Source organism: Culex quinquefasciatus, chromosome 2 (assembly GCF_015732765.1).
Source record: "Culex quinquefasciatus strain JHB chromosome 2, VPISU_Cqui_1.0_pri_paternal, whole genome shotgun sequence".
NCBI classification, from domain to species: Eukaryota; Metazoa; Arthropoda; class Insecta; order Diptera; family Culicidae; genus Culex; species Culex quinquefasciatus.
Genome location: NC_051862.1, coordinates 51233313 through 51255651, shown reverse-complemented (window position 1 = coordinate 51255651; position 22339 = coordinate 51233313). Strand labels below are relative to the sequence as shown.

Here is a 22339-nt window from a genome sequence, read left to right as displayed (position 1 = left end):
ACGTTGAGCATGGAAACTCAAATCTGATGAATTTCTACCCGCGTTCGGCTTCCTGTAGATTCCTATTTAATGTAAATCATATATCCAATGTATTTCTGCCAAACGTTGACTTCAAAACTACCCGAACTAAAAATAGTTATGTTTGGTTCTCTTTCTATCGCTCTCATACTTCGCTGGCTCACTGCCTGTGCCTCGACCTGAACAAGTTGATGCTTTAGCCGCTCGTTTATAAAATGCGAAGATGGCTCAGTCGGCAGCGGGTAGCAGCAGTAACACCGAACATCCTACCCGTCGTCCGTTCGATTCCAGTCCAGCATTATTCCACTTGACCGTCGACGAGAATGCGTCCCCTACCTGTGAAACAACTTTTTAAAATCAGAATTTCCTTTTGCTGCCCGCTTCAATCATTTTAAAATAGAACATAGGCCACACCCTTTTCCTACTGCAATCCAAGTCGAGCTTCTCATTGCCATTGGCCAATCAGAATTAGTTGATTTGAACTAATGTAAATTCCAAAAGTAATGTAAATTCCAAAACTAATGTAAATTTTCAAAACTAATGTAAATTTCCAATGAATCTAATGTAAATTTCCAATGGACCTAATGGAAATATACATCATTTATCATGATACCTTTTGGTACATGATAAATAATGTAAATTTACAGAAATATTTTTTTCTGTGTACGTAATGTACACACAAAAAAATATTTCCGAATGTTACATCATTTATGATGTAACACTTTTGCACGTCATTAAACATTTAAATTTAAATTCAATTTGATGTAAATTTGCAACAAATTATACGTAAAAACATGATTTTACGTGTGATTCAACCGTTTACGTCGAATCTTAAGTTTACATCAACTGAGTTTACATGTGATTCATTTTTCCGTGTCGAGTAAATTCACATATTTTTTTCTGTGTACCACCCCCGGCCGAGTTAAAATGCGTAACCGGAAAAGAAGGTGTGCATGCCTGGCACGAACACTCAAAGCTTGTTCTAGCGTGCTGCTCGTACTGACTCAGAGCAAGGGTGAGATGTAGGTGTAAGGGCAGTGCGTGTTCGTCGGGAACCTAGTGCATAAGATCGGTCAAGGCCCGTTCTTACACTGAAAATTGCGAATTGCGAATTGAAAATCGGACCATTAGTTGCTGAGATATAGACATTCAAAAATGGTGGGCTGTTTGGGTGAGACTTAGAAAACATCAATTTTCCTGTTTTTAAACCTTTGCATTGCAATATCTCAGCAACTAAAGGTCGTATCAACAAAGTCCGAAGAAGCAAAATATAGAGTATTTTCTCAGCTTCTCGAAAATATTTTTTTTTAAAGTGGGTAAACATGTGCACTATTTTTAAAAAATGAAAAACTTCAACTATTTTCAAAAATGTCACCTAAATATGGCTTTAACTTGAAAACGGTGCACTTTATAAAAATATCACTAAAATTCTTTTTGATTGCAAATTTGATTTTACATCGAAAAATGAAGTTAAAAATTTTATTGCGACCAAAATTTCGATTTTTTGAAAAAAATCACTATTGATTAAAAAATTCATAACTCGGTCAATGATTATTTGCACAACCTGGAAATTTCTGAAAAGTTGGCAACATATCAAAAAATAAAAAATTAAAAATAGTGTTTTTTTGCAAATCAAGTTTTAGTAATAAAAAGTTAAATAAAAAAACACCAATTCTTTTTACCGTGTATCATTTTTTTCAAGTGTAGTCCGTATCCATACCTACAATTTGGCCGAAGACACCAAATCGATCAAAAAATTCTTTCAAAAGATACAGATTTTTGAATTTTCATACCTCATTTTTGTTTGGACAGCTGCCAAATTTGTATGGAAAATTATATGGAAAAAATAAAATGGCAAAATGGCTTCTTTAGGCATACCGAAGGCACCAAAAAAGTTTCAGTCGGATTAAAAAATACAAAAATTAAAATTGAAGAAAAAATACCGATTCCGTAGAGAATTGCTCCCGAGTCTCCCACCGCGCGTATCAAAGTTCATCTGTAGAAAAAAATATGTGTCGGTACCTGTTGGGTACTCATTTTCTGATACCCGACAAGTACCGGTAAGCCGGGGGCAAAGTTTTAAATGCGTGTTTCGGAGATTTTTGTATGTTTGCTCTTGTGTGTGATTCAAAAATTAAAAAATTTAAAAATTCAAAAATTTCAATTTTAAAAATTTAAAAATTTAGAAATTCAAAACTATGAAAATTAAAAAAATTCAAAACTCAAACAGTCTAAAATTCAAAAATTTAAAAAATTCAAAAAAATTAAAAATTACAAAATTCAAAAAAATTAAAAATTACAAAAAAAATTCAAAAAAATCCAAAATTCAAAGCTACAAAAATTAAAAAAAAAAATTAAAATTACAAACTCCAAAATTTTAAAATTTTCTAATTTTAAAATTCAAAAATTCAATGCTACAAAAATTCTATAATTTTAAAATTCCAAAACTCCAAAAATCATCAAAAATCAATAGTTCCAAAAATTTAAAATTCTAAAATTCTAAAATACAAAAATAAAAAATTAAACATTCAAAATATACAAAAAATTTAAATGCGCAAAAAAGCTTATTTTTTAATTTCTTTTTTTAATAATTTTATTTTTATTTTGTTTTTATCTTTTCTTAAATTTTTTAATTTAAAAAAAAATTCAATTTAAAAAAAAATATTTTTTTAAGTTTTTTTATATTTATTTTTTTTTTTGATTTTTTTTTATTTTGTTAAAAGATTTCTTTTTTTAAAGTTTTTAGAATTTTTTAATTTTATTTGTTTTAGAAAATTTGTTTTTTATTTTTTTTTAATTTTATAATTTTTTTTTGATTTTTTTTAGTTTGTTACATATTTTTATTCTATTTTAAAATTTTGTATTAATTTTTTTTTTAATTTTTTGATATTTTTTTAATTTTATATATTTTTTAATTTTTTTACATATTTTACTGCCGTTCTACGCATAATTGTCCCATGTCATTTTAGGTCGATTTTGACTTTTTGTCATTTTTAGGTTTAGTTTGACGATTACAAAATCAGACACCAAGATAAATTATGATAAATTCTTAGCTTTACCAGCAAAAACAAAAAAAAAAATTGTTGGCAAATTTGAAAATTAGAATGAAACTTAAATATTTCGATAAAAAAAGTAAATCTTTCCCAGTTCCTGAGGGGAACACCCTTGAAGAGTATCGGGGCCGGCATTTACAAAGCGGATTCAGTGGCAGTTTCATTCTCAACTTAATGTTAACATGTTAAGGTTAATGTTAACATTCCATAGGTCGCCTCCCTAAGGTGTCGTGATAAAGTCCAGTTTGTGACGATACACTACCTTCCCTTTACTAAGCAATCGATTCCAGAAGGGAAAAGATCACCAGTTGTGTTGGTCCGAGTCGGGATTTGAACCCAGATCTACCGCTTACGAGGCGGAAGCGTTACCACTTGGCTACGTGGCTCGGTCAAATATATCGATGCATCATGATAATTAATCGATATAAGTTTTCTTTGAAAAAATGTTAGTGTAATTTTTACGCTTTTTAAGTACTTGAATTCACCGTCCGTGTTAGGCCACGGACCTGGCCTGGATTTTTTACATGAATTGTGATATTATTGCAAAAAATATTGCATTGTTTCAATACTCAAACTAATAATTATCCCCTTTGGTCCAGTATTTTTCCAATTTTTTTCAAGCCCAAAATGATCAATAATCACTACACAGGCGCGAGGAATTTGCGTCGTCTTAAACCCCTAAAGCTACATACAAACTACTACTAGTAGTTATTAGGGGAAATGGACCTATTTTTTATCCAGTACACCAACGAGTAGAGCAACTTTTTGTGAACATTTTCGATTGGAATGGGTCGTCAAAAGTCAAATGTCAAAAGACTTGGCGCGTTTGTTTTTTTGATGGCGCTTGCTAACTATTTACATGTTCCGGGATTATTTTTCAAGCGAGTGACTCACTAATGTTCAAAAGAATATGTTGCCGCTAGTTGGAAGCAATTTCATCTCTTAAGCGCTTTGAAAACGTTAGCGCAAGTGAAACGAAATTGATGGCGACTTTTGTTAAGCAGTTAAGCTCTCATCTTGCGAAATGGTCTCGCAAAATAGAAATTTTGATCAAAAGTGCATTAAATTTGATCTTTTTGACCAGTAATTGGCATAAATTTGCGTGCTTACTCGAGGCGGTGCTGTTACTGGTAAGTTTATAGCCTAAAAAAGTATTTTTGGATCTTTAATCGAGCATCAAACTCTCCAAATGACGAAGATAGATTTTTGATTAGAAAGGGTGTACTTCCCATAACACAAATGAAACTCTCAGTTTCAATGCTGAACAATAGAACTTTAATGTTGCTTGTAACTGTGATTTAAAGAGGAACGATTAACAAAGCTGTGCACTGGTGCAAATAACTTCAAATATTCATCGATTCATTGACGCGTATGAAATCTTCAACTCAGTTCAACATGTTGTGCAGGAACGCGTTGCAGCTGTAGGCGGTCTTCATGATCTGAAATTAACATTCAACTCTTCAAGGTCAAGCATACGATCATCGGCGTGTACCCACAATTACCTCGGTAAATGCATCGTACGACAGAAAGCGAAACCCTCCGATCGAGAAGCCCACCTTCTGCTGCGTATTGGCCAGGACAAACCGAACCGTGCGGAGATCGTCCTTGCGCCACAGCCGATACCACCGGTTGGCGTACATCGCCTCGCAGACCTCGTTCGCCTTGGTGACCACCAACTCGCCGCAGTAGCAGAAGATCCACATCTTGGCCACGTTTGTCGCGAGCATTCCGTACGAGCTATTCTTCAACTTCTGCACAAGTTCGAGAAATGGTTTTTGAGAGACTTCAACGTGATCGCGATCGCGACAAAACCACTTACCAACTGGACGTGAAACAGCGAGACGCAAATGTGGGCGATCGAAAAGAACACCTGCGCCAGGTAGATTTCCTGGTAAAAGTCGGAGCAATCACGAAGAAACTGCAGAACGTGCGTATGAATGCCGATTATCTTCCGCAGGAGACCCCGCTGCTGTTCGACGTCCTCGCTGTCACCGATCTGCTCGATGTACGTCTTCATCACTTCCATTTTGCACGTCGCATAGCACACGTAGATGTAGAACGGTCCGTCGAGTCCGATGAAGGCGATCGCGCACCACACCATCTGCACGACCTCGATCAGATAGTTGATCTCGTACCACGGGTGCTGTTTGTGGCTAATGAACGGGATCGAGAATCCCATCGGAAGCAGGAACTCGCCCAGCTTGCCCGCAATCACCGGATAGGAGATCAACATCAGCGCCGTAAACGGGTACGAAAAGATCGTGATGAACATCAGCGTCCTCGCCAAACCATGGTAGTTGACAAAGATCGCCCGCTCAACCGGTCCGTCCTCGTAGCTGCGATCGTTCAAAATAACCGCCAACAGTTCCGCGCCCTTGTTCCGCTTCAACGCCATGCCGCACATCTTGATGAGCAGCTCGGTGCCGGAGAAGAACGCCGCCAGGCTGAGGATCACCTGGTCCACTTCGTCCAGGTATCGGTGCAGATGGATCATGCAGGAGATTGTCCCGAGGATGGCAGCTATCGCTGGGCCCAGGAAGCGAGCCATGTTCAGTGGGCCGACCATGAAGTCATCGTCGAAGAAGTTCACCCCGGAAATGAACATGAACACCCGGTACACGGCGTACGTTCCATGGTAGTTTGGTGCAGTGGTTGTGAAAAAGCTTGAGATTGCCGAATAGACACCCATGGTCAGTTGGGATTGGCTTGGAAGGAGACAGAATGGCTTCTTTTATAGTCATAGATTTGCTTAGGAGTGTGAGTACCTACTTTCGCAGTTTTTAAATTGAATAATTTGCTTCAGCTTAGGTGCTTGTGAAAACAAACAGTTTACAAACCAATTCCATACCGATTAGAATGAATAACTTATCATGTTTGAACTAGGTAGCATCAGTTGAGTTATTTGGTGTATTTTTGCAAAGAAGCACAAAGAAAGGCCTAATTGATACCATTATGCAATTTTACTCAGATTCTAATCATTTTTAGATGCTGATGCCAAGGGCGAGAATCAACAATAATTGTGGCTGGCTCGATTCCATCCGGTTTGATTTAAAACTATCTATCGAGAAATTAAAAGTGAGAGTGTGTGCAACATGGATTTAAACTTTCTGTGAAGTTGCTGTGAAGATTACCACGGTACTTTGAAAAGTTTAACTCCATGTTGCACACACACACTCTCACTTTTAATTTCTCGATTAGGATATCCAGAAGCTTGTCTCGGTGGAAGAACATCAGATACCCGTGACTGGTAAGGCCTAAGGGCCAGTACGCTCCTCCTAAGAAAAAAGGGGTCAATAGGGTGACAAGAAAAAAAACTTTTAGAAAATCTTAAGAGATACCTCTTTAGGCAAAAATAAGTGACTGTTCCAATTTTGAGCCAAATCGGTAAAGGTTTGAGGGTAGCTTTTTATCTTAGAGATTTTTATGGACAAATTCGCAAAATGTATGGAGAAAAGCAAAATTTTCAATATCCCACCAAAAGGTTGTGTTTAATATGTCGGATCATTGTCAAGTGTGAGATTCTTATTTAAAATTTTATGAAGATCGCAAAACGATCCGAGTTAAACCTGGTGAGTTATTAGCGATTAAAAAAAAGTTTTTTGCATGAAAACAACAAGATTTGTATAAAATGTTGATTTTTTTAATGTTGAAAAAACGGCTTGTAATTTAATTTTTTATAGTTTTTTTTTTCAATTTTGTTGGCTTCCCTCGACTTTGGTCAGAGTCGAGGGGCATAAATTTCAAAAAATATTTGCTACGGACTTATGACATTTTGAAAAAAATGAGGTCATAGGTGGGTAATTCTCAACCAACTCATCAAGAAATCGGGAAAAGTTGCCCCGACTCCTCTTCGATTTGCATGAAACTTTGTCCTAAGGGGTAACTTTGGTCCCTGATCACTAGGCTTAGTGATTTTTCACGCTCGAAAATAGAAAATTTCACGGGGACCTCAATTTCAAAACACCAAATTTCACGGAACGTGGAAAATGTTAAAGTAACTCTGAAAATCTTTTTTTTTATATCACAGAAACAACTTTTTATGCTTCATTAAATATTATTCTTCGATAAACTAAAAAAAATCGCAATTCGCAATTCGCAATTTTCAGTGTAAGAACGGGCCTTGACCGATCTTATGCACCAGGTTCCCGACGAACACGCACTGCCCTTACACCTACATCTCACCCTTGCTCTGAGTCAGTACGAGCAGCACGCTAGAACACGCTTTGAGTGTTCGTGCCAGGCATGCACACCTTCTTTTCCGGTTACGCATTTTAACTCGGCCGGGGGTGGTACATTACGTAGGGTTTGATGTAAGTATAAGCGCCTAACCATTTAAAGTGTGCCTAACAACTTTCATTAAAGCAAAAACTGTTATATTTTTAGTTTTAATTCAAAAACTAGTTGTTATTTTACTGTGTTTTGTTTTCTCCTGAAATCTTTCCTAGTGTTGAGTCGTGTTTTTATGTTGCTATTGCTTTTGTCGCGGTGTTTTGTTACAATTTTTGGTCCTAAGCATTTTATAAAAGTTTTTCAAAAGTACAATAGTAATATTTGGGTTAATTCTTTGATCACTCCAAAAATTGAGTAAGGGCTCGAACCTCATTTGTTTGAAGAAAAGGGTGAAGATTGAAAATAATGGACAGTGAAAGAAATATACTATTTGAAGAATCAATAGTAAAAGAGAGATAGTAATTAATGAAGTAGATAAAGAAATTAACAATAATTAATAAATAGAAGTAACAAACAAGATTAGATTGTATTGAGGGCAATTTATAGGATCTTGTGGCACCCGTAAATCAATCAACTCAGAAAAACGCTCGCAAAGTTTGCCAGTTCGCTTGCGCATGTCAAAAAGTTCAGCTAAAATCGTCTGTAACTTACTTTAATCATTAAATATTTTTATGAAACTTTCAGAAGTGATTGAAAATCATCTTTTAAGTTGATTTAATAAATTTTCTGTAATATGGAATTTCGTGATTTTCTCCATCTATGTAACCCCTTAAATAAAATTTGTACCAGCCTAAAAGATAAAAAGTTAACTAGAAAATGGCTATTATAGCTAGTAAAATAATTTGTTTCGTCATAGTGAAGTAGGATAATTCATTAAATCAAGTTACGGTTTTATAATTAGGAGAACGGTATGTACCTAATTCCATCATCCTTTATGTTGTCATATCAGCGCTTAGGCGTTCAATTGCAGCTTCTGAAAAGCGTTTGCAACCCATATTGAGCTGGCAATCTTAGTTGGCAAACAAGTTTATATAAAAAAATGCAAATCAATTTGTAAATTGGACGGAATTTAGACCAGGTCCGTAACCTGCCAAACAAACGAGAATTTCCCCATGCTCGAAAAAGAGGTTTCTTTCAAAACTAACAAACCCAACATTTGTACACACGATCATGACACGATGGTTACGGAATGGTTTTATTGATGCTACATAAGTTTTGCACAGAAGCAAGCAAGAAGATATTAGATTTTCTCTCTTTTACACAGGTATAAACAAAAGTAAAGGGCGAAAAAAACAAAACATACCATCCAAGGGAAGTAGTTCTCAACAACTTAACCACGGTTAGCGATCATATCGTCCGGGCTGAACATGCCCTTGGCGCGGCGCAGGATCGAGTCCTTGCTGGCGTCGTACGGGTGATCCTTGGACGGGATCTCCAGCACGGCCGGCGTCGGCGACGTGTGCGCGTCAATCACGTGACGAATCATCTCGGCGTAGTTCTGGTTGATCAGGATGATGTCGATATCGTCGCGCTTCAGGAAACGCTTGAAGCAGTCCTCGATCTCGCTGACGGCGGTGTCTGCCAGCGGGAGTTTGAAGTTAATGATTCTGAATTAAATTGGTTAGTTTTAGCAAAACTCACTCTTATCGACGACCATGAAGTTGGGGTGACGGTTCTTGTTGATTTCGCCGATTCCACCGAGCAGGAAGCCCACGCAGGTGTCCTAAAAATACGATAAGTTAGGATCGATTTTGGATTTTAAACATTAAGTCTTTTAGAATAATTTACATTGATTTTGACAAACTCAAAAGCTAATAAAAGCAGATAAATAAAACATCAAAGAGAAACCCAAAGTTGAGAAGTGAAAAATCTTTGCCCTCCCCACAGATCTATTTACCTCATCTCCGATGACGGAAATCAGCTTTCCCTTGACGGCGGACAGAAGGGCCATTGTGGAGATTGGTTTTCCTGCAAAATAAAACTAAATTTAGCAAAAGTACACCAATTTTATCCAAAAAAAATCAATCCGAAACTCACTTTTGCAGCTGAACTCGAGCAGGAAAAATATGTCACCTGATCAAAAGCAAAAGACGATCAGATGACAGCGTTTTTGTTTTGACGTTTTGGGGCAAACTGTTCGAAATTTGCTTTCGAACAGTTTAGGGCTGTGCCCGCGCGCAGCTGTTCAAAACGCGCGCGAAATTTGTGTTGTTTACATCGCGGTTTTGTCGAAGTTTTTGATTTTTTTAGTTTTAGTGAATAAATTTCGTTAAATTTAAACTGTGGGTGAAACAATAGAGCAGTTTTCATACCAATAATGGATTCTACGATATCTGTTTCGAAGGTACTGTACTTTATTAGGTATTTTCGTGTGCATGGAAGTTGTTTCTTTTATTTAGTATTTTCATGGTAGATCTGATTGATTAAATTTTTAAATTCTGCTTGTACTTGGATTAATTCATCAGTTTTGTAACAACAACAAGCCTTTATAAAACAGTCTATTGTTTTATGATTTATTAATAATTGTTCATTTAAAAAGGAAACATGAAACTTAAGTTTTTGTTTCAGTCGAAAATGCCAAAATGACGTAGAACCACGCAAGGCAACCGTATTTTTTTTAGAAAAAAAAAAACGTTTGTCGCGATGAACTCGATGAATATATGTAGAATTTGTTTTTTTCTAATCACCCAAATGTTTTGTTTTTTAAGATTCATCAAGCAAAAAGTTTATTTTTCTTCTAAAATAAATTGCATGAATATCTTCTGTAAATTCTGTTAGATTGTAGGGTATATTGCATTTAGATTTTTTAGTCAATTGCTATTATCAAGAAAAACTAAAATTACAGTCATCCCACATATTCGGAACACCCACAAATTCGGCACACTTTTGTGATAATTAGTCAAGGGCGTACCAAATAAAGCCAACTTCAATCGAAAGATCACAAGAAAAGCTTTCACATGATTATGTCCAACTATCGATTTTCAATGATTTTTGAACCTTGACCGATTTGTAAACCGTTCCGAATATGTGAAATGACTGTATAGAAACAAACCTTAAATCAACTTTTTATCCAACATATTTTTTATTGGTATTAGAAACAGACTAAATGAAAAACAAAACGTTTTAAAAATTAAAGATAATAAATTTCGAAGAGATCAGAACATTCTCATTTTTTTGGGTCTTGTTGATCCGACCCTAGATCCGAACTTAACTTGAACATTATATAACTATTTTAAAGGGAAACTATTTTAAAAATTTGAAATAAGACAGGTTTATAGAAAAAAAATCCTAAATTTGGCCAAAATTGTGATGTAAAAAGTTGATCAAAACAATATTTTGTTGCGAGTTAAATTCTGGAGTTTTTTTTTAAATCAAATTTTCACTTTTTGCTTTTTGGGTGTTTTTGAAACTGCCTTGAGTGAAGGGTATTAAAAACACCCAAAAAGCAAAAACTTAAAAAAATGGTTTATTAGACCTCTTAAAAAAACTAGAATTGCTTTGTGTATGGGCGTATTTTTTTTTGTAAGCATAAATTAAATTAAATTTTGATGACTTAAAAAAAATAAGATTATTCATAATGCAATAAAAACAAAAATAAAAATAATTCAAAATTGAATCGGTAATCGATGGAGGCAAACAAATCAAACTTTGTAGCAACCATTAGAACTGACAAAAACTTATAAATTATCCACTTAAATTTAATATCAAATGCATATGTTTGTTCATCTTTAAGTTAACAGCTTAAAAAACATGGTTGTTAACTGTTAAATTATTATTCATTCACAAGTAAAAAGATTTTGACGAAAAAAAAAACAATCTCATTTCCCAGGGCGTCTTTGTGTTCAAAAACGGTGCCACCAGGGCGAAGGGTGCTCGCCGCAAGGTCCAACCGTGCCGCAGTCTGCTGGACGGGGCCACGACGGGGGCGTTTTGGTACCGCAGCTACGAGCGGCAGTGGAAGCGGGTCAGCGATGCGCTGGAAAAGCTGCTGTCGAGCAGCTACGAGAAGATCCTGGACGATTTGCTGGGGTTTGTTGAGGGGTGCCACCGGGGCATCGAGTACAGTTCGGTGCTGCCGACGGCGGCGCTGTTGACCGGAATCAACCAGATCGATCATTTGTCCCAGTTTGAGACGTTGGCGGGGAACATCCGGAACAATACGTTTTCGCTGGTGGTGCTGCTGCAGTCTAGGGATTGCCCGAGCATGAAGGCCGCCGTGGAGACGATTGTGGCGGGGTTTGTCGAGGAGCAGCGTGCGGCGGATGAGGACGCCGACAGTAGACAGCTGAGGAGGAATCAGCTGAATTTGGGGGTGTTGAGGGCGTGGTATCAGGAGAAGCATGGACATCTGGAGAAGAAGCCGAACTTGAGCATCATAATGCCGGACTTTGAGGTGTTCAGTCCGGATGTGCTGCAGGACTTGATTCTGGTGTTGAAGTGAGTTGAGTTTAATGTCTCAAGTTTAAAATTTTACAAGGGTATTGTTTTGCAGTTCTTACTCTACCGAATTGCCATTTGTGCTGATCCTTGGAGTTGCCACGTCGGTAGCTACGATCCACAGCGTGCTGCCCTACCACGTGACGAGCAAGATCAAGCTGAGCATATTCCAGTCGGAACCGTCGGTAACGAATTTGAACAAAACGCTTGATAGTGTCTTGCTGACACCGTTCTGCCCGTTCCATCTCTCCGGCAAGGTCTTCAAACTGCTGATGGACATTTTCCTATTCTACGACTTCTCGGTTAAGGGTTTCATCGAGGGATTCAAGGTATGGTTTGTACTTTGTAAAAGATTTCAAATACTGATAATTGTTATTTCTCTCGCAGTACGCCCTCATGGAGCACTACTTTCAAGGTAACATCTATGGACTGTGCAGCGTGACGAGCGATCGCGACGAGCTGGAGGAAGCGGTCGAAAACCTCACCGCTACCGAGGTGGAAAGCATCCGACAGCTGTTGTCGTTCCGTCCACTGATCGAATCTCTCGACAACCCCCAGGAGGTGGTTGATTTCCTCACCAAGGACGACTACCTTCGGCGGATGCTGCCCTCGATGTTGCTCGAGGTGCACAACTTTTGGTTTATGTTCCACTGCACGTTGGAGATGCTGCAGGTGCTGGTGCAAGATCTGCCTCGGGGACCGCTGGGAAAGCAGTTGAGGGAGCTTTATGAGCAATGTATTTCTTCTGACGTTACTCAGATGGCAGAGTTTAAGGAGTGCATGCAGCTGGTGGCGTTCATGTCCAAAGAAGAGATTCTTGGCAAAGTCTTGAAGATGATTGAAGTTATTCTGAAGTTCAAGGATATGAACGATGAAGCTTGCATTCGCGGTGAAACAATTTTTGAGGTGGAGCCGCTCGAGCAAATGAGTGACGATCTTGAACATCTGACCAACGCGATCGCTCGAGTCGGTATGGAAGTGGTACCAGAAGATCTGGAAGAACCTAAATCCAACGTAATCAACTCGCCCAAAATGAACCGCCAGGAGCTTCAAGCCAAACTGCTCAACGCCGCCCGTCAACCAAAGCAGGAATCCGCCTTCACCAAGGCCATCAACGCACTCGTAGCCTACATCACCAACGAAATCTTCCGCAAATATCTGCGCCCGCTGAGCCGCGGCCCACCGCTCATCGAACTGTTCGTGTTCAACGACGCGGCCACCATCCGGCGCCACATCGTTGGCGTCCCGAGGGCGGCCGTCCACACGGCCCTCAACAACCCGCACTACTATCTGCAGTGCAGCTGCTGTGAGCTCGAGGACGATCACAGCCTGGTGCCGACGATGCCGGACCTGTCCGTTGCGTACAAACTGCACGCCGAGTGTGGCCGCATGATCAACCTGTTCGATTGGCTGCAGGCGTTCCGGACCGTGGTGGACGACAGGAACGCAGACGAGGAAGAGCAAGAGCGACACGTCGATCCGCAGATTCAGTAAGTTTTGGGGAATTTTTCAAAAACATGGGTTTTCAATGGTTACTTTTCATTGTTTCAGAGCACGGTTTACGCGTGCGGTGGCGGAGCTCCAGTTCTTGGGCTTCATCAAGACATCTAAAAAGAAGACAGATCACGTGACCCGACTCACGTGGTGAGCTGGGCTCAGTGTTTGGAGGATATTTTTCAGTGCGAGATCTCTGCAATTGTAAGTTTGCTTGTCTTTTCTAATAATTTATTTTCTCGTGAACAAGCTGTTTCGATTTTTGATTTTTGAAAGAAACTTCCTGAAATTAGGATGTCTGTTTTCAATCTTTTCACTTTAAAACACTATCAATTGATTAGGGACGGCTCTGATTCCTATTTTTGGTTCAAAATTGCGACTAACATTACATACTTGTTTTAAATATTTAAAGTATTAAATGTATTTAAAGTAATAAAAGTGTATAATTTTGAAGGAAAAGTGAGCTCGATTTGCTCTCCATCCGCATTGACCTTTTCTCATTAATGATTTTCCTTTCTAGGATCAAAGTCGGGGCTTAGGGAATGAGCATCAGGGTAATAATGTTTGTCCTTAAACAAATAATTCGTGTCTGTTTTTTAAATGGTCCTATTAACATATGAAACGTAATAGCTTATAGGTCCTTTAAAAAAACTTTAGAATTTTAGAAGTTTTTGCAATGATTATTCTTGTACAAAGTAGTCCAACGCCATCCTATCATTCATCCCGTAACCAAAACAGTATAACAGTTGTTTCAATCTGTCAAACACTGGTTCGCAAAATCCGTGCCAAATTTGCACAAACTCTTTGCGTTTCCTTCATTAAATTACCGTGTCAGCTCAGGCCAGCAAGCATCAGAGGGAGCAGCAAAAGTGTCGTCGTCGTCGCGGTCCGTGTCATCCGTATTACAAAAAAAGACTAATCCGTTCCTTCCGTCCGCGCGCGCGAACCCTCCGGTATCGTTACCAGCTTCCGGTTCTCCCACCCCTCCTGGATTAACCCTCCATTAGCAGGTCAAAGATGATGCTCGCCTCGACGGTGCGCGGCCTGTGCCGCCGTTCGTTCTCGACCTCGAAGGTCCTTGCGGCCCAGCAGTTGACCGTTCGGGATGCCCTCAACGCGGCACTGGACGAAGAAATGGAGCGGGACGAACGGGTGTTCATTCTTGGGGAGGAGGTCGCCCAGTACGACGGAGCGTACAAGGTAAGCGGGGCCATTCCTCCCGGAGGGGTGGCTTCAAAGAAGGGACAGCAAAGTTACGTAAACTTTGTGTAGATGTCAGTGGGTGGTGGTGGTGATGGGTTCAGTGGGAGGAGAAGGAGGAGGGTGGAGAAAGTTGAAGCCGCATAGATTCGCACAAATACGATGAAGGTTATCTCTGCCTCTTGCAATCTCCCTATCCCTCCTGCCGGCTGACGAAGGCAGCGATGACGAGGGTTTGTTTACATTTAGAGCGTATAGATTGATGCAGTTTTGCTAGAAGGGGAAAAAATACGCAGGAATTGTGCATTATCTTTCTTTGTGAGATTATTGATTGTACTTAACAGTAGCATAATCTTTCTCAAATCTTTCTCTGTAATTCCGTTTTAATACATTGCAAAAACTATAATTCTTTGCGAGCCTTTCCCACTCACAGACTTCAAGCTTAAGTATCTCAGTGAGTAACAGTAATCAAGTGACTGATTTCGACGGAACGGCTGGTTCGACGAGGAATGTCTGGCGATTTGGGACGAGAAGAAAGCAACGCGGGACAAGTGGCTGCTGCATAACAGCCGTGGGAACAAAGAGTCGTACAAACAGTTGCGAAGACAGCAAACCCACCTCTTCCGGGATAAAAAGTGTCGGTTGGACGAGTTGGAGTGCCATGGAACATGAAACAGCTGTATCGCTCCAATGAAACGCGCAAGTTCTACAAGAAACTCATTATATCCCGGAACGGGTTCATGCAGCGAGCTAAGGACGGATGAATCTTGACGGACGAGCGTGAGGTGATCGAAAGGTGGAAGCAGCATTTCGACGAGCACTTGAACGACGTCAGCGGTAACGCATCAAAATGACACTGGCCGATAGTCAAGGTCTGGGACACAGAACGGCTACCGGAGGAGTGGAAGGAGGGAGTAATATGCCCGATCTACAACAAGGGTGACAAGTTGGAATTTGAGAACTATCGAGCCATCACTATTCTCAACGCGGCCTTCAAGGTGCTGTCTCAGATCATCTTCAGTTGTCTGTCGGAGCGAGCAAAGGATTTTCGTGGAGGGGAAATCGACGACGGACCAAATCTTTTTGCTACGCCAAATCCTCCAAAAATGTCGCGAGTACCAGATCACGACGCACCACCTGTTCATCGATTTCAAAGCTGCGTGCGACTCGGTCGATCGCGATGAGCTATGGAAGATCATGTACGAGAACGGCTTTCCCGGGAAGCTGATCAGACTGGTGAAATCGACGATGGACGGAGCACGGTGCAGCGTGAAGATTTCGGGAGCGATGTCCGACCCGATCGAATCGCGCAAGGGACTGCGACAAGGCGTTGGTAACTCCGGCCTCTGTTTCAACATTGGGCTTGAAGGTGTTATGAGGCGGTTGGGTTTCAACATGCGGGGCTAGATTATCAACCGGTCCAGCCGGTTCATCTGCTATGCCGCCGACATGGACATTGTCGGCAGAACGTTCGAGGAGGTAGCTAGGAAGTACACCGAATTGAAGGAGGAGTTTGTGTACCTCGGATCGTTGGTGACAACTGCAGCAGAGAAATTCGGAGTCGCGTCATCACCGGTGGTCGTGCCAACTATGGACTCCATAAGACCTTAAGGTCTGGTGCCTTACCCGACGTACAAAGTGCACCATGTACGAAACACTGATAAAACCGGTAGTTCTCTACGGGCACGAGACGTGAACGATGTTCGAGGAGGACCTGTAAGCGCTTGAAGTTTTCGAACGGCGAATGCTTAGGACGATCTTTGGCGTACGTGAAAACAATGTATGCAGGAGAATGATGAACCACGTGCTGGTACAATTCTACGGCAAGCCAGCTCTTCAAAAGCTCGCAAAGGCTGGCCGAATCCGGTGGGCCGGACAAGTCGCAAGAATTGTGAAGTTGGTTTTTACTTCACAACGTGCATGGTGGTTGAACCATGTGGAGGAAGATCTGGAAAGTGTGGGAGTTCCGAGTCGGAATTGGAGAGAAGCAACCTCAGGGTGGCCACTCAAGTCGGGAAATCGGGAAAGTCGGGAATTTGCCAAAATCCGCCAAAAATCGGGAAAAAGTCGGGAATTTATGATTTTTTGTCAAAAAGTCGGGAATTATAAGCATGCTTGATTGAAAATTTTTTTAACTCTTGAATAATTTTGTAATATTTTGTATAATTCTCAAATTTAATTAACTCAATTCTGCTTTAATAACTTACTTTAAATTTAAGATTCTTTTCACTATTTCAATATATTTGAGTATGGAAAAGCTGTTTAAGACATTCAAAATCTCAATTAATATTGGAGTCTTTGACACAGATCTTCATAATATTTTTCATGAATCATATGATCTCTATAATTTTTTGTTTATCATACAAGTTAATGAAAAACTAATATAAAAATAGAGCCTAATGGCCAGCTTAGAGTTATGATTCTATTTCATTTTGTCACATAGATTGAATATTTGAAAACAGATTCCAACTTGAGTTTGGCAATGGTTTTTTGGTAAATATTTTTAATTGTTTAATAATTGTTTAACTAGATTCTTTAAGTAATTAAAATATGTTTTTTTAATGTTGCCGTTAAACTAGTTAGCCGTTGTGAGTATAGTTAAATTACGACTATACATAAAGCTTGATTTTCAGTTTTCGGAAAGAAATTTTACGTTTTGAAAACATAAAGAAGGTTTTGAAATTGCAGAAACAGTGATTTAAAAAACAATATCAAAAATTACAAAATTAAAAAGGGAACCAGGCAAATTTTTTTTATGAATTTCTTGACATTTTTCTAAATTCTTTGAATGAATAATTTCAGCAATTATGTTTTAATCATTCTTTGATTTAAAATGATGATGAAGTTTAAAAAAAATAGGAACGAAATTTTAAGTTCTGTTATCTTTAACTTTTGGTCATTTCCAGTTGAAACGAAGTATCAAAAACTATACTTTTGCCAATTTAAAAAATAACATGAATGTTATAAGTATTGTTGAACTTTCGATAATTTTTTCAAAGACTAATTGTTTGTGTTTCTACTCTGAATCATAATAATGAAGTTCCATTTGTGAAGTTTTTTTCAATTGTTGTTTAGTTTCTGTATTTTCAAAAAAATGCCTATATTTGGATTATTTTTAAATTCATTTAATTTTTTTTTCGGTAATTATTGACTTTTCTTATAGAAAGCTTTTTGTTTGAAATCATTCTTTAGATAAGAAATGCGAATTATTTGAGCATTCTGGAAAAGTCTGGAAAAAGTCTGCAACCTAGAACCGAGTTGGCTGGCAACAAAAAAAGTAATATGGTTCTTGTTAGGATTTGGCTGAATTATTTTGAGTAGTTTTGTCAGTACGTCAGTTATCTTTTACTGTTGAAATAGAGATTTTTTTTCTATATCAGTGTTTTCATAGGTTGGAACCAGAATTTGTGGAATGACTGTATTTCTGACCTTTTAAAAAATGATGGAACCTTGGTTTTGTCAAAATCCCACCTATCAAAGAAGAACTTTCAAAAGTATCAAATATGATTCCCCACCCTCTTCCTTGCCCGCACGCAGGTCTCCCGCGGTCTGTGGAAAAAGTACGGCGACAAGCGCGTCATCGACACACCCATCACGGAGATGGGCTTCGCCGGTATCGCGGTCGGCGCCGCCATGGCCGGCCTGCGCCCGGTGTGCGAGTTCATGACGTTCAACTTCTCGATGCAGGCCATTGACCAGGTATGAAGAGTTAAGGAAACTTTTCAATGTTTGAGTGTTTGAGAGTTTGGTCCCTTGCAGGTCATCAACTCGGCTGCCAAAACCTTTTACATGTCTGCCGGCACGGTGAACGTTCCGATCGTGTTCCGCGGACCGAACGGAGCCGCCTCCGGTGTGGGAGCTCAGCATTCACAGTGCTTCGGTGCGTGGTACTCGCACTGTCCTGGTCTGAAGGTGGTTGCACCGTACGACAGCGAGGACGCCAAGGGTCTTCTCAAAGCGGCCATCCGCGATCCGGATCCGGTGGTGGTGCTGGAAAACGAAATGGTCTACGGCCAGGGCTTCCCCGTGTCGGACCAGGTGTTGGACAAGGAGTTCGTGCTGCCGATCGGCAAGGCCAAGATCATGCGACCGGGCAAGCACGTTACCCTGGTGGCGTACGCCAAGGCTGTCGAAACGGCCATGCTGGCGGCCAACGAGCTCGCCGGCAAGGGCATCGAGTGTGAGGTCATTAACTTGCGCTCGTTGCGTCCGATGGACTCGGATACGATCTTCAAATCGGTACAAAAGACGCACCACCTGGTGACCGTTGAGCAGGGCTGGCCACAGAGCGGTGAGTTGGCTTATTTAAAATCTGTCTAGTCGAAGAATCTCAATATCTTGTTTTCAACAGGTGTCGGCTCAGAGATCTGCGCAAGAATTATGGAACACGAAACGTTCTTCCATCTGGACGCTCCGGTTTGGCGTGTGACAGGTACTTGATCCCACAACTCGACTTAATTCCCCCAAATCTACTCAAATTCTTCCAATTTACGTAGGAGTGGACGTCCCGATGCCTTATGCCAAGACGCTGGAAGCAGCGGCACTGCCCCAACCCGCCGACGTTGTCCTCGCGGTGAACAAAGTGCTAGGAACTAAGTAGACCCAGAATACCTCACAGCCGCCACACCCTCCCCATTTACACACACGAGTTCACACACGTACACTGCCGTTCTACGCATAATTGTCCCATGTTCAAAAAAGTGCAACTGAGAAAAACGCGATTGAAATTTTTCGACCGATTTCTGTGTTTCTACGCATAATTGTCCCGTGGGTTCCTATTCGCCCTATGTGTCCCAAATCGTCCCAGTTAGCAGTTTATCAACCTTATTTGAGATTATCTTGCTATACAACTGGTAAACAAGACATAATGCTTAGTAAAACTGATGATTCCGTGTAAGAAAATACTTGGTGGGACAATTATGCGTAGAAATTTAACGATGGGACAAACAGACTTGGTGTTGTTTTTAATGAGTTTGCGATCAAAGTACCAGAATTTATGTGTTTTTCTGAAAGTACACATCAAACTTAACTTAAAAATGTCATAAAGTCAAAATCGTCCAAAACTGACATGGGACAATTATGCGTAGAACGGCAGTACATAGACACAAACACAAGTCACACTTTTACACTGCGAATCAGATTTTATTTAGAGAGAAAAACAAACAGCAAGATTACTAATAAAGTACGAAGTTGCATGATGAGATAGCGAGACAGAGTTGATTTTCCACAAAGTGGATAGAGTTTCATTTTCTTCTTATTTTTTTTGTGCAATCAGTGCAGATGAATTTCCGTTTTTAGAGAAAAAACGATATTGAGTCCAAAAGTATCCACTACGACATACTCTAAAACCGACTAGGATGTGATGATTCTCAGAAGTTTCTTGGTTGTTTTCAGGTTTATTTCCCGCTACAAATTTGAAAAAATGACATTGTTTTCGATCGATCTGGTGAACATTTTCGTAGGAAAAAGCCTAAATTGCACGAATAATAAACAATGCTTCCTGGACGAAATGATCGAGCTTGTTTTATTTTAATATAAAAAAAATTACAAAAAAAACTATTGCCACAATTTGAATACAAATCTCGACTATAAACAAATGTAAACATTGAGTGTATCCCTTTCACACCTTATGCCAATATCCATCGGAGTAAGCGGGATACAGTCAATGTTTACATTTGTTTAGGGCCTAATCAAAAAAGTCTAGAAATATTTTGAAGTTTAACACTTGTAGCACCAACGGGGTCAAAAAAGTTGGAAATGCAACATCAACCGGCTGTATCCCAGCGAAAACTCAACCGATTTGGATGATTCTTGTTGCATTCGATCCGGAAGAATGTCAAGAATCACCTCCAACAAGGTAGATCCAAAACAGATGCGTCTACCTTAAGTTATAATAAAAAGGCATTTCCAACTTTTTTTTCAAAGGGTTGGTGAAAATGCATTTCCAACTTTTTTGACCCCGTTGGGGCTACAAGTGTTAATAAGGGAGCGTTCTTTTATTACGTAACGCAGTAGGGGGGGGGGGTCAAAGGTCGTGTTCCATACAAATTTTTTAAAATTTGTATGGAAATTTTGTTACGAGGGGGGAGGGGGGAGGTGGTTCAAAAATCTCAATTTTTTCGTTACGTAATAAAAGAACGCTCCCTAATGTGGTCGAAGGAGGCGACGCAAAGTCCTGCAAGTCTGCGTAGTAACCAAGTGGTAGCGTAGCGGTCTCACGGTCTCAGCCCGCTAGTAGGGGCAGGGCGGCAGAATGGTAATATTTAATGTTTGTCCCTTTTAAAATGTTAGTCTTGATTTAAAACTTTTGAAAATATTGTTTCGGAAAATTTGACGAATGTTTCATATTTTAACATTGTAAATCGGACCATTAGTTGCTGAGATATCGACATTAGATAATGGTGGGTTGTTTGTGTGAGACTTAGAAAACATCAATTTTCCTGTTTTTAAATCTTTGCATGGCGTTCCGGTTTGGCGCTCTCTATCTTTTTTTTTTCTTAACTTATTTTTATTAGGTCCTTTTAGGTGCTGTGACCAGGTTGGGACCGAGCATCAGTAAAACAATATATAATAACAAAAAAAAAACTCCTTAAATTCCATACTTGGAGATCATGTAACTGACGAGCGTTACATGGTCCACACGGAGAAAAAAGAGTTCCTAAAATCGTGAACAAGCGTTCATGAAAATGGGAACCACGAACAAAGTGTTCAAATTTCATGGTACGTTTTTCGAAATCGTACCATGAGATTTGAACACTTTGTTCGTGGTTCCTATTTTCATGAACGCTTGTTCACGATTTTGGGAACTCTTTTTTCTCCGTGCAAGCGGGTCTTACAGGTCTTGAACCTGCCGATGTACTCGGAGAAAATCCCCACAGCTCAGCCGAACTGTAGACTAGGGGTTAATCACTTCGAGTATACTGCATACGCGTATCATACGCACATAATATTTTCATTGTCTTCATTGTTCGTCGCATATGAGGTTATATCTACCCAAATATCAGCGTGAATATCATACGCGCATAATACTCGCGCAGTATTCCTAGGTTGCATACCGTATCGACTCCAATATTGGCTTCATATTGGTGCTGTATCAGAAGTGAATTGCCCTTTAACTGTAGAGCACCTCCCCGGTTTCCTCCTTCGTGGCTTCACCGTCTCGGGGGCCACGTAGGCTGCTTCCTGCGGGTCGAGGGCGATCCTTTAATTTTCCGTCCGGAACTGCGCCCGGCAGCGGAGGGAACTCCGCCGGCGTGAACGCCGGAACTGCTGGACTCTGCTTCTCCGCCTTCCTTGCCAGCGGTTTTGGTTTCGACGCCTGCTGTCGCCGCTGGATGAAATCCGCACGCTTGGGACAGCTGCGGTCCGTAGCTTCGTGGGCACCAGAGCAGTTGGCACACCGCTTTGGCTGGGCTTCCTGGACTTCGCACTCGTCCGTCTTGTGGGGACCCCCACAGTTGTTGCACCTCCCCTTGAGGTGACAGTTCCTGGTTCCATGACCCAGCTGCAAGCAGTTCCTGCACTGGGTCACGTTCGGTCGTTTTTTCCGGTAGGCCTCCCACCGGATGTGAAATCTTCTCAAGCGCTTGATTTCACTCAGCTGCTTGAGGCTGGTGTACCCCTTGGGGAACGTAACAATGTACGGGGTTTCCTCTGACGAGGCGAACACTCCCTTTCTCTTGATGGCGTGCACCTCCACAGCATCCAGGTTTTGCGATTCCTTGAGGTTCTTGACGAATTCAGGTGAAGCCGATGGAAGTCCTCGGACGACGACGCGAAGTTGCCGCTCGCTTCGTTTCTCGTGGGTGTAACACTCCACTTCGTTCGCAATCAAGTGGGCCCGCGCGGTCTCAAAACGCTCCTCGGAGGAACACAGCAATTTGATCCCAAACGGAGTTAGCTTGTAA

General features: G+C 40.3%; 4 protein-coding genes across 5 annotated transcripts; 2 read left to right on the top strand and 2 right to left on the bottom strand.

The window, feature by feature from the left end:
• Positions 1-4331: 4331 nt before the first annotated feature.
• LOC6049872 (odorant receptor 63a) lies at positions 4332-5822 on the bottom strand. Its single transcript, XM_001866527.2, has 3 exons — positions 4891-5822; positions 4574-4822; positions 4332-4510 (listed from the first exon to the last, which is right to left on the bottom strand). The coding sequence occupies exons 1-3, from the start codon at positions 5758-5760 to the stop codon at positions 4457-4459; spliced, it is 1173 nt and encodes a 390-aa protein (XP_001866562.2). The 5' UTR covers positions 5761-5822; the 3' UTR covers positions 4332-4456.
• Positions 5823-8456: 2634 nt separating this feature from the next.
• Positions 8457-9428, bottom strand: LOC6049870 (V-type proton ATPase subunit F). Its single transcript, XM_001866526.2, has 4 exons — positions 9339-9428; positions 9199-9269; positions 8943-9024; positions 8457-8879 (listed from the first exon to the last, which is right to left on the bottom strand). The coding sequence occupies exons 2-4, from the start codon at positions 9250-9252 to the stop codon at positions 8632-8634; spliced, it is 384 nt and encodes a 127-aa protein (XP_001866561.1). The 5' UTR covers positions 9253-9269; positions 9339-9428; the 3' UTR covers positions 8457-8631.
• Positions 9429-9503: 75 nt separating this feature from the next.
• On the top strand, positions 9504-13481 carry LOC6049869 (origin recognition complex subunit 3). The gene is made up of 5 exons (XM_001866525.2): positions 9504-9645; positions 11131-11738; positions 11794-12067; positions 12126-13228; positions 13290-13481. Exons 1-5 carry the CDS (start codon positions 9619-9621, stop codon positions 13384-13386), a joined length of 2109 nt encoding a protein of 702 aa, XP_001866560.2. The 5' UTR covers positions 9504-9618; the 3' UTR covers positions 13387-13481.
• Positions 13482-14039: 558 nt separating this feature from the next.
• On the top strand, positions 14040-19945 carry LOC6049868 (pyruvate dehydrogenase E1 component subunit beta, mitochondrial). 2 transcript variants are annotated; one of them, XR_005277397.1, is made up of 6 exons: positions 14040-14432; positions 17970-18131; positions 18192-18723; positions 18784-18864; positions 18929-19090; positions 19527-19945. XR_005277397.1 is itself a non-coding variant. In XM_001866524.2 (5 exons), the coding sequence occupies exons 1-5, from the start codon at positions 14250-14252 to the stop codon at positions 19030-19032; spliced, it is 1062 nt and encodes a 353-aa protein (XP_001866559.1). In that variant the 5' UTR covers positions 14040-14249; the 3' UTR covers positions 19033-19411. The 2 variants fall into 2 exon arrangements, 1 of the variants encoding a protein (XP_001866559.1); XM_001866524.2 differs by lacking the exon at positions 19527-19945 and having other exon boundaries at positions 18929-19411.
• Positions 19946-22339: the final 2394 nt, after the last annotated feature.

What these genes read in the sequence shown, in the direction of transcription:
- LOC6049868 (XM_001866524.2), top strand. Translation starts at nt 14,250, where the DNA reads ATGATGCTCGCCTCGACGGTGCGCGGCCTGTGCCGCCGTTCGTTCTCG. An exon ending in AGTACGACGGAGCGTACAAG is followed by an intron (nt 14,433 to 17,969) that starts GTAAGCGGGGCC and finishes GCCCGCACGCAG; the next exon opens with GTCTCCCGCGGTCTGTGGAA. An exon ending in GCAGGGCTGGCCACAGAGCG is followed by an intron (nt 18,724 to 18,783) that starts GTGAGTTGGCTT and finishes TGTTTTCAACAG; the next exon opens with GTGTCGGCTCAGAGATCTGC.
- LOC6049872 (XM_001866527.2), bottom strand. Translation starts at nt 5,760, where the DNA reads ATGGGTGTCTATTCGGCAATCTCAAGCTTTTTCACAACCACTGCACCA. An exon ending in CGCTGTTTCACGTCCAGTTG is followed by an intron (nt 4,823 to 4,890) that starts GTAAGTGGTTTT and finishes GAACTTGTGCAG; the next exon opens with AAGTTGAAGAATAGCTCGTA. An exon ending in CGTACGATGCATTTACCGAG is followed by an intron (nt 4,511 to 4,573) that starts GTAATTGTGGGT and finishes TGTTAATTTCAG; the next exon opens with ATCATGAAGACCGCCTACAG.
- LOC6049869 (XM_001866525.2), top strand. Translation starts at nt 9,619, where the DNA reads ATGGATTCTACGATATCTGTTTCGAAG. An exon ending in CTACGATATCTGTTTCGAAG is followed by an intron (nt 9,646 to 11,130) that starts GTACTGTACTTT and finishes CTCATTTCCCAG; the next exon opens with GGCGTCTTTGTGTTCAAAAA. An exon ending in CACGTCGATCCGCAGATTCA is followed by an intron (nt 13,229 to 13,289) that starts GTAAGTTTTGGG and finishes TCATTGTTTCAG; the next exon opens with AGCACGGTTTACGCGTGCGG.
- LOC6049870 (XM_001866526.2), bottom strand. Translation starts at nt 9,252, where the DNA reads ATGGCCCTTCTGTCCGCCGTCAAGGGAAAGCTGATTTCCGTCATCGGA. An exon ending in TTTCCGTCATCGGAGATGAG is followed by an intron (nt 9,025 to 9,198) that starts GTAAATAGATCT and finishes TCGTATTTTTAG; the next exon opens with GACACCTGCGTGGGCTTCCT. An exon ending in CTTCATGGTCGTCGATAAGA is followed by an intron (nt 8,880 to 8,942) that starts GTGAGTTTTGCT and finishes TCCCGCTGGCAG; the next exon opens with ACACCGCCGTCAGCGAGATC.